This window comes from Cyprinodon tularosa, unplaced genomic scaffold (genome assembly GCF_016077235.1).
Source record: "Cyprinodon tularosa strain WSP-4 unplaced genomic scaffold, ASM1607723v1 ctg182, whole genome shotgun sequence".
Lineage (NCBI taxonomy): Eukaryota > Metazoa > Chordata > Actinopteri > Cyprinodontiformes > Cyprinodontidae > Cyprinodon > Cyprinodon tularosa.
In genome coordinates, this window is record NW_024038624.1 from 785,850 (window position 1) to 796,647 (window position 10,798).

General features: G+C 40.3%; 1 protein-coding gene across 2 annotated transcripts in view; it reads left to right on the plus strand.

Moving 5' to 3' along the window:
• mllt1a (MLLT1 super elongation complex subunit a) overlaps nucleotides 1-6,821 on the plus strand; it is a 39,740-nt gene extending 32,919 nt beyond the window's left edge. For both annotated transcript variants that reach the window (XM_038282349.1, XM_038282350.1), the window contains exon 12: nucleotides 125-6,821. In XM_038282349.1, the coding sequence (XP_038138277.1) occupies nucleotides 125-253 (129 nt within the window). In that variant the 3' untranslated portion in view covers nucleotides 254-6,821. The remainder of the gene's footprint in view (nucleotides 1-124) is intronic.
• The last annotated feature ends 3,977 nt before the right edge of the window (nucleotides 6,822-10,798 follow it).

A 10,798-nucleotide genomic window follows, 5' to 3' on the forward strand; every position in this document is an offset into this window, starting at 1 on the left:
AACATTGTTTTTAAATCTTATTGTTGGTCTGTTGCATGAAGTCCCCATAAAAACGGTGACTCTGAGCAGCCATCGTTCCTCCATTCTTCACGTCTGAATTTAACCGATTTGAATTCTCCTCCAGATTGTCAACCTGATCGAGGAGACCGGCCACTTTAACGTGACGAACACCACCTTTGACTTTGACCTCTTTTCACTGGACGAGTCCACCGTCCGCAAACTACAGAGCTACCTGGAGGCGACGGCCACGTGACAGGAAGCAGGGGGGGGCGGCGGCGCGTGGACGTCGGCGGCAGAGGTAGCCTCGCCATCACGGCCGCTCTTTGCGGAAGAGATGAGCAGAAGCGTCTGCCGCAGCCTCTTCACAAGCCTGACTGGAGCATCGAACAACCACACCGCAGAGCAGAAACACACAAACAGTCGCAAGCACACAGCACCACCTTCACGTGACCCCGGGGAGGAAGCAGGAGGAGGGGGAGGAGCAGGAGGCTGGTGTGTGAGGAAAAACCAGAGCGTCTGACCTCCGTCTGGTCAGGATTTTCACTACACTCACTTCGGATCTGTGCCGAGCTGTGGAACCCCCACCCCCCTCCTTGCACTTATACTGCTCCCGCCTTCGAAGACCTCATATCCACCTCCTTTTCTTTCTCTTCTTCTTTTCATGCACACTCCTAAATTAGCAAAGCCCCACTCCAGCTCCTTCCTTCCCCCACGCTGTCAGCTGGAGCTCGTTTCTCCTCCATCACACTCCTGAGTTGAGTTTGAGAGCAGTTTGTGAGTCTGTCAGAGCCGTGCCGCTGAGCTTCAGGAGGTCGCGTTGTCTTTGTGGTTTCTGATTCTTCGAATGTGAAACTTGAGCACAAACAGCCGGTCGCATTTCTCCCACCAGCCACTCTGCCCCACTAACCCCCAGGTTGACATTATTAGTTTATAAGCACTGAAAAATGACTTTAATTTACTTCTTCCTTTAGCCTCTCATCAGTTATGATTTCAGTAAGTCAAAAATATTTTCTTTTTTAACTATACAACCCTTTTAAGGGCGAATTGGACTCTTCTTACCTCTGCAGGTTAATTAAATTAGGACAAGGATGACCCTGAAAGTGGCAAATGCATTTGTTTTAAATTTAAGAAATGGTTCCTCATGTTATAAACATGAAACATCAAGGCCAGATTTTTACAGTGGCAGAGTGCTGAACAGTGTCTCTCTGTAGATAAAGGTTTTATCTTGCTTGAAAAATAGCTTAAAAACTAAGTTAATTCAGAAATCGAATGAAATGGCAAGAAAGCAAGTTTCTAAAAAACTTGCTTTCTCCATGGCTCCAGGCAAACACTTTCCTGATATCTCTCTATCCTTTCTTTAGTCCTTCTTTACCTTTTAAACATGTATTTTTTATTTTATTTTCCAGCAAGTAGAAGCTTTGCTGACATATCTCTTATACTAGAACAAATTTAAAATAATTTACCAAATAAAGTCTAATAAATCCCTTTTTTCAGTCTATAAAAGCATCAACCAACATTATGCACTTTGATGCCTTTTATTTTTTAAGTTGACTGTAAATCAGATAAAATGGAGGGGTGGATGCTTGGATGCCATCTGATCAGTGCATCTCCAGTGTTTCTTTTACCGAACGAGCGACTCGGTAAAGCTTTTTTTTTAAATCGGCTTGTTTTAGTCTTAGAGATGGATCATTGTTAGCAGATTTTCCTTCGATTGGCTCTGACTGACGGTCGATTAAATACGAATTAACTTCAACTTTGGTTGAAACTTTCAGGTCAAACCTGAAGCCTTTTCTTTTCTTTCCACATTTCAAATGTCAAAGTGGACAAAGTCCTCATAAATCCTGTAGAAATGAACCCAGTGATTGAAAAGTTCTGCTCAGAGCTTAGTTTCCTCATTGCTGTAAAGTTTTCAGTGCTTGTAAACACGGTGAGGAGGGGGAAGAAAAAATGGTTCCTGTGGTCTGAGACCTCCACTCTCTGTACTTTTGAGAAGATGTTTTGTTGAGCGTCTTTGCTGCAGAATGCTGAACCTTGACCCCCAACACACAGATCCCCCCCCCATCATGTTTTGCATGTGTTGAAGGGCTGAAATGCTCGCGACCACAGCAGTGGAGGATCGCTCCTGCATTTGCCTTCCAGGTGGGGTTAGGTTCTAGTGGGGGTTTAATAAAGACATAAAAGTAGCCATAATTGTTTTTCCTAAATCCAAAATAAGGGGGAGGGGGCAGCTTCCCTTTTTCTTTTTTTTCTTCTTTTACATTTTATTTTTCTACGAATGCATTTTCTGTATTTATTCCCAAGATAACCTGTGAGCTCTGAATGTATATTGCTCTTAGTTTTTTACGGCTTGTAACAGCCCCACTCCAGTGCCTTTTTCTGCAGTGCATAGCACCAAGCGGGGGGGAGAGGGGGGGGGGCTTTGCTAGTTTTGCTCATACAGATAAAAAACAACCCTCCCCTTTACAATGACCCCCCCTCCTGCCTCCCCGAGTGTCGTACAGGATGCCTGTATACCCAGTATTGTCTTAATGGTTTCCATCTTCTCCTCCTCTGATCTCTGGTCCTTTTATCCAGAATATCCGTGTCGGTCCGACCTGATAATTGATGCTTCTGGTGGTTGGCGTTCAGCTTTTTGTTTAAAAGAGAAATGTCAGGATACTGTGGTAGTTTCTCGCTTTAATTAGCTCTGCTTTGTTTGTCATTGTCGATGAAAGGCCGCTCGCTCCCTCCTCTGCTGTTTGAACGGCGGCGCATTTGATCCATGGAAGCTGGGCACTAAAAACCATAACAGTGGGGTAAAAAAGGAGCCCCTCCACCCCCTCTGCTCCACTTTGTTTACACGCCCCTGGAACTTGCTCAAGTTTATGCCGGTTACAGCTACAAACTAATAACTATTCTATTGGGATTTTACAGCTCGGTCAGACATAAGCGGTATTAATTGTGAAGTGCAAGGAAAAAGATCTCTGCACTCTGTTCTTTAAAATAAAAGCTGAGCCCTGCAAGATGGCGTTTTTATTTTTAAGACTGTTGGATTTAGATTGCAGCGATACTTTAACCTGAACCGTCCTAGTGAGGTTTAGAGTTTCTATTGCTGCTGAAGGAAAATATCCCTCAGCATGATGCTGCCACTGCCATGATGGGGTATATCCAGCAGCTTTTCCATGAAGTGCAGGTCAATAGTTCTACCCTCAGCCGATTGCACCTTGGCATTGGATCCATGCAGCTCTTCCAGTTATGAGGCTCTGGGCTCCTCCTGCCTAGCCTGATGGACGGACAGACTGTTTGCAGTTAAGCTTTCTTCTCAAACAAACCTCTGAAGGTGTCCCAGAGTCGCTAGAGTCTTAACGAGATTAGATTAGATTTACAGGATGACTCTTTCTACTCACTGGGTGGTTTTTGGAGCTAAACTGGGTCAATAAAGTTTATTAAAAGAAAAATAATTTGAAGCTTAAAAATGATAGTTATTTAAAACTATAAAAATTATTTAGGTACTGGGAAAAAAATAAAGAACGCGGGGGAAAAAAATTTAATCTGAAGATAAAAAGACAAGGTTGGAAATTGTAACAAAATCTCCCACAGTCGCTGAATGCAACATCTTAAAAATAAATCTTAGATCTCGTTTCAAATATTTATTTAGTTTTAAAGTTTAAAAATATTTGTCAGTTTTAATTCTTTTTTTTTTTTTCAAATACATTTCTGTGTTAAATCTTATTTATTTTTTTTTAACTGGAAAATATATTTTAGAAAAAAAAAAAGTTTGGCTCCAGTTTAGCTCCATGCTAATTGGCCTGAATTTTAGTTAAGGGCTTCAGCAACGGTGGCATAATTACAAAAGCATGCCACACTTTTCAGATTCTTATTTTAGGAGAAAAGGGAAAACCTTCAACTTCACGATTTTTGCTGCAGTTTGTCGACACTTTGCGTTGTTTCCCAATAAGATAAATCCGGCTTAAAAGTGTGGAAATGTTAAAGGGGTGTGAATACTTAAGAAATGAAATATTGTCCCTGATTAGTAGAGATGATCTAAAGCACAAAATAATCTGTGTGATTAGGTGATGGGAGACGAGGTCCGGGTTCCTACACGTCTTAAATTAGTGTTTCTCTTTTTTCAGTTCTGGAAAACGATTTATTTCCATTTTCTCCTGTTATTGTAAAAGTGCTCTTTATTACGTATCAAGGGCTAAGCTGCACTGAAGAGTCAGACTCGCTTATTCTCCACATAATTTATGTATGAGCGGCTATGAGGACGTTAATATTCCACTTCTTTTATTTACTATTTTCTTTCAAATGACCAAACTGCTGACATTACAGGGTCCAGTTTTCATCTACGTCCTTCAGCTTGCGTTTAACCTTTGAGCAGTTTGTGTTTCCATCTTTGGAAGATGAAACGATGAGCTCCTCCTGCATCCTAACAGATTCTGAAGGTTGAGTTTAGGAGAAGCTGAGAGAGGCTGAGTCTCCAGTCGTCCTAAATTATAAACCCATCAGATACGCTTCTGATCAGTAAACAAAATGAGACGGGAATCCCCCGAGGGGCACTGAGGCCTTCTCCATCAGACAGGACTGTATGAGCAGCAGAAATGAGGCGTGGAAGCCATGTTTGCTGCCAGGATGGAGTCGGTCCTGGTTCTGGAAAGTTGTCTCGTATTTTTTGTATTTCACGTTTTTTCCTGCGGCTCAGTTCTTTTTTTTTTTCTCTCCATCAGTTTGATTCAGGCGCTTGCTGTGTTTTGGTCCTCTTTTCTCTCAGATTATCACACACACACCGGCCCACTGTGGGACAGCTCCTCCCCCTCCTGTGTTTTGGAAAGCTTTAACTCCTCTTTATTTGCCTCCCTGCGCGGCTCAGGGCGACACGCTCCTTTTTACAGTAAGATGATAAAAAAACAAAACAACCTGGATCCACGCGGCCTTACTCACCCTGCCGGTTTGCCTCCATGCTGCCCCCCCACCAACCCCCTACCTCCACCTGCAGCCCCCCCCCCCCCCAACCCTAACTTTGAAGCGAACATAGGAGAGAATCCATGAAGAACCTTCCTCTTTCCTCTGCACCAATCTGAGAACTTCTTGATCCCAGTTCCTGAACTCTGACCCCTGACCTGGCACTCATTCATGGGGGGTCATGATAGGAAGCCCCCCCTTCCTCTAGTCTACCCCCAGTTTTATTTATGGACCTCTGCACTTTTGGCTGTGATGACTTCAGTACTTCATTAGTTACCGAAACTGTATTTTTAAGGATTTTATACGATATTTACATGCAATACTGAATCAATTTGTTTGTTTTTTTTTTTCTTTGCCAATCTTGTTTTTATTTAATTTTGTTTCTAACGGCATGTGATGTCATTATTTACACACAAACATGCCGGTCAAATCTGATTGAGGCACGTTAGTTTATAAGAGGGAATGATCCCTGTGATTTTAATGTTTTATGTGTTTTTAATCCGTTTGATGAAAGCTGAACACCAAGAAGCAGGTGGTTGGAAAAGCTCGACTGTCTGTTACCTTCCACTCCAAGTAGAACTTGAGCATGGGCCGCCTAAAGATAAATCTAATGGTTTGATCTCGTATAGGATAATAAGTCTAAACACAGATGGGCTAATTGATTTTATTTAGAAAAACAAATATAAAAGCGGAAATATTTTTAAGCAACCATTGATTGGTTCAGATTTTTCTGGGGGGTTTTTTTGTTATCGATTCGCCAACAAACCACAGAAAGCCTTGTTTTCTGTGTGATTTAAACAATCGTGATCCAACATAGTTCAGGCTTTATTAAAACTAATAAAGAGGCTCCAGGTGTGAGTTATCCTCCCAAACCGTGCAGCCATTTCCTACCGAATTGTCAAACCTGCTGCACCTTTTTGTTTCAAGTCTCCTCCAACAGGTCAGTCCTGAAAAGAAATCGGCCTCAGCCGCTGGAATCCTGATCCGTGCATCTGATCATCAAACAGTAAACTGATCGTAGCTTAGAGCTTTCTGTGCTTTTAGATCGCATTGAACTAGAATCAGGAAGTCAGCTGCTAGCAGCTAGCCAAACCTTTCTTGGCCAAAATGACTCTTCTGCTTTTCTTTCAGGTCTGAATATTTGGGTTCTGATTTGGAACAAAAAAAGTCGTTAATACTATTAAAAAATAAGGGACAAAAAAAGCACATTTCTAAAAAAGATGAAAGCAGGACGGCTGGAAAATATTTGCTCTTAAGATAGAAATCGGTATTGGTCTTTATTCCTAATGCAACATGTTACTGAAAGAAAATGATTTGGATCATCATTTAGCTTCCCAGCATGTTAGAATTTAAGCCTAAACGGGTCGATAAATCTAAATGCTTCTCTAAGCTTTTTATTTTTTCAAAAAAGGAAGAAAAAAATATTCTCAAATGAACACTGATCACCAATTTGACACAATAAAACGTAGAATTGGCTGTTTGTGATGGATGGCGGTCATTTTTTTTAAACAGCTTTTCTAGGAGCCTCTTTCAGTCTGTCGAAAAGACTGCAGCTTTTTTTTAATCCTTTTTTGCAGCAGCAAACGTCTTCAAACAGGAAAATGTTCCTTTGTTAACTTTCAGTGCTAAACTACAGTCATCGCCCCACTAAAAGGTGGAGCGGTGACGGCGTTAAGCGGCCCATGCTCGGTAGAAATAACTGGACAAGAGGAGGAAACAAGATGTTTACTCTGATACCTGGAAATGATCTCATCCTGTATCATATCTGGTTTAGGATTTGTTTTCTGTTTGTTTTTGTCTGAATCATTGACTGTAAACAAAGTTTAATCATCATTTGATTGTTATTTTGACTGCGTTACAGAAGAAATAAATCCCAGAATGCAGAGTTGCAAAGTGAAGGGAGCTGCTAGAAGCTCTGCTTAAACCCAGTGCTTTTTGTGCCTTGATGACTTTCAAATAACTAGAAAATATTTTTGATCTACTTCTGTTCTCTTCCTCGTCCAGTGAGCTTAGGATCATGGGTAATGTAGTGTAATGTAGAAGCCCTAACCGTCAAGTGGTAGAGGAGGGGAAATAAAACAAAACAAAATGGCAGCAGAGCCTTTACTCTGTAGCTCTGCGAGGTTCGGCTCAGGCTATATTATATGTAATATGTGTTGTTGAGCTGCAGAGGCTGGTTATCTACTGTGTGGATCCTTAGCAGATGGAGGGAAGATCAAACACGGGGGGGGCAGGCCGGGTGTTTCCTGTGTCGTTTGTGTCATAATGTGTCTGAGGGGACAGGGTCGCCTGCATCTATTGGGGGGGGGGGGGGTCAAAGCAACCAGGAGCAGAACAAACGAACTGGACGGACGGCAAAAAGAACAATTTGGTATTTTTGAAACAAAACAAAAAACTTGGCATTGCGATGCCACCATGTGGCCATATGATGCAAGTTCTTAACGAGGATGAAACCTTATTTTAATGTTATTTTTTATTTTGAATTCATATTATTAATAAAGTCATTAAGAACTGTTGACCTGTGTGTGTGAAGTCTGTGACCGCCGTGTGACCCGGGTTCATGGGAAGTTCAACCCCACTAAGGGGTTAAAAGGACAAGCAGCAGGTGGGGGTGGGGCTGATCAATAACAGGGCTTATTATTATGGGATTCACAACTGGATAAGAACGCCGTGAATAGGAAGAGTCAAATCCATCTTTCCGATGTCTGCAATACAACCTCCGTCTGGTGGAGCGGGAAGGTTTTACTTCCTGTTGGGTGGTTGATACTGTGATTCAAAGATGCAGGAAAGCAATCAGATCCTAGTTTTTCCAGAAAGTTATGAATTAATTTCTCTTTTTAAGGTTTTAGTTCAGATTTTTGTTGATTGTTAAACTCTTTCCGAGTAGCAGTTTAGCGAGCGGTGGCACTCTTGGTGCTTTTTCATGGGGGCACCAAATAAAGGAATAAAATAAAAGACATAGGTTCAAAGTTTGAATTATTAAGTTAACCAAGAAGCCATTTTCAGCTCTGGAAACCTCCAATCATATCTAAACTAATCCTATACAAGAGCAACAGCTTAATTTTTATATCGATGCAATAAGGCTGCAAAAACAAAAAACTGAATTCTATCCGTTTCTGTTCAGAGCATCTTATTTATTTCTCATACATTTGCTTTTCTGTTGTGGCTTTGGTACAGGGGCCATAAAAGGGATTTGGATCAGTTCTACCTGGGGGCCCGTATTGAACCTCCAATCCTATGAATGAACGATCCAGATTAGAGTTGTGAGGAATTGGTTCCCGTTTCTTTTTTTTCAATAAAAAAAAAAAACGACTTATGTTTTAAGCAGATATCTTTCTCATACTTAAGTGTTTTAATATTTTGTCGTTCTGACAAACAGCTTGAATGTCATTGTTGGGATTTTAGGTGACAAAGATCTGAAAATAGTTGCTTTTATATGTAACCCATTTTATCCCCCTAATTAGTGATTAGAGCCCATATGTCTGTGTTTAAGCGCTGAATATAAATCCAGATTTTCTGTGAAGGCATCAGATGTTTATCAGAACAAACATGATGTGCAAGAGACGCAGAAATGGAGATTTAAATACCCAAATAGAGAATAAGGCCCAGCACCAGCTGACTAGTAAATAACCTGGAAACAAGTACAAGGTTTTGCCTTTTAAATGTCAGTAATGTGAACTCTGACTGTTGTGATTTTTCTCTTAATAATACAGATTCAGGTACCACTGTAAAAATATATATTTATACAGTGAGGGAAATAAGTATTTGAACATCCTGCCACTTTGCGAGTTCTCTAAGAAATCACTGAAAGGTCTGAAATTGTCAACGTAGGTGCATGTCCCTTTAAGAGACATAATCTAAAAACAAAATCCAGAATTCCCAATATATGATTTTTTTTAACTAAATTCTAAGTATTTGAACACCTATCAGCTAGAATTCTGACCCTCAAAGACCTGTTAGTCAGCCTAACATATCCACCTCCACTTCATTTATTACTCAATTAGGTTCACCTGTGTGAGGTCGTTAGCTGCCTAAAGACACCTGTCCACCCCATACAATCAGTAAGAATCCAACTCCTAACATGGCCAAGACCATAGAGCTGTCCAAAGATACTCAAGAACTGGCGACTGTTGGAGCAGTCATTAGAAAATGGAGGATGCTAAACATGAGTGTCAATCTCCGGTGGTCTGGGGCTCCATGTAAGATCTCACCTCGTTGGGTCTCAATGATCGTAAAAAAGGTGAGAAATCAGCCCAGAACTACATGGGAGGAACTGAGTCAATGACCTGAAAAGAGCTCTAAATGTTTGACCTATGTAATTGTAAACAAAGGCTACTGTACTAAATATTAACATCGATTTTCTCAGGCATTCAAATATTTATTTGCGGCTGTATCATACAAATAGTTTTAAAAAAATCATACATTGTGATTTCTAGATGTTCCTGTTTGATGTTTTCCTCACTGTGTTATGGTATTGTTAAAGATTTGCTCTGTGTCTGCACCTTGAAGCTCTATCTCTCTGGTTCCTTTTCCTGAAAAGAGATCACTCCGGACAAACTCTTCAAATAACACTTCATAACTTATATGACAACAGATTTTTATATAAATTGCTATTTTACTCGGATCAGATAAGTTGCTTAGAGTTTACAGAGGGCAGCTGCTCACGTCTCAGGAAGTGGCCACGATTAACAGTTAAAAAAGCATTTTATACATCTCCCGTCTGCCACATCATCATATTTTAGATCATACATGTTAGCAGATGATGAGACATCCATGGCTCCAGCCTTATCAAAATATTACACTTTTTCTTAGCGGAAGGATACGCTCTCATTCCATTCCCAAATCTTTGCCACGTGCAGAATGAAGATTATAACTGTATATCCGGACAGAGAAACTGTCTTAATTAGATTAACTGTTGTGGAAAACATCAGTTAAGGTGTAATAAACTCACACATCATCAATAATAATTATCCTAACAGTACAGTACAGTAACAATTTTTTTCTGTTTCTTTAACTAAAGAGAAACAACTTGGTTTCTATAGAAATTATCATAGAGATGGTTTTATATTACGTTAGCAACCAGATGAAAGCGATTATTGTTTCAGAGAGTCCCAAAATCTAAAGGTTTAAATTGGCCCTCACTCTGGTTGCATCATAAGGCAAATCTCAGCTTCCATTTTTAATTTAGTTTTCTAGGTTTATAATAAAAAATGTCCAGGGGAACAAGGAAGTAATGGAATCACACAAGTCAGTGTTTTCCCTTCAGAGGAGTGAAACCAATGAGGAAAATGTCTAAGATCCGTAGAGACGCACAAAAGAAAATCAACAAGTGCTATGCAACTCAGTTTTAACGTGAACATAATTTGACATTTTATAGGTATAGTACAGTATAGACAAAGCCCTCTATAATCAAACGTACCACATGTTCCTGAATGCATCATGAAGCTGTTGGAGGGACTACAGTGCTGCTTTGTGTTTAAATGCTACAGGAAACATGTTTAGGTTTCTGCTGATTTTCCTCCAGTTATTTTATTTGAATTTTTAGAAAGGAAAAAACACTTTATTTTGTGTGTTTAGGAAGTTCTATGATAATCACTTAAATTGAAAACCATAAATTCAGTCTTAACTGCTTCTTGAGCAGTGAAATGCAAAATGGTGTCATTTGAAAAGAGAACTTTCAAATTCCGAGGAACTGTACAGTTCTTCTCTTTAGCTCAGGTCAGATGCGTCTGAAGTCTCTAGATCAGATTAGGATTCCTCTATGTGGTTTTCTCCCTGTTGTTGGGGCACTTTTTCCTTTTACTTAACTTTATTTGAATATCCTCAGCTCCAGCTCGCTGTGAACATCCATCTTCCT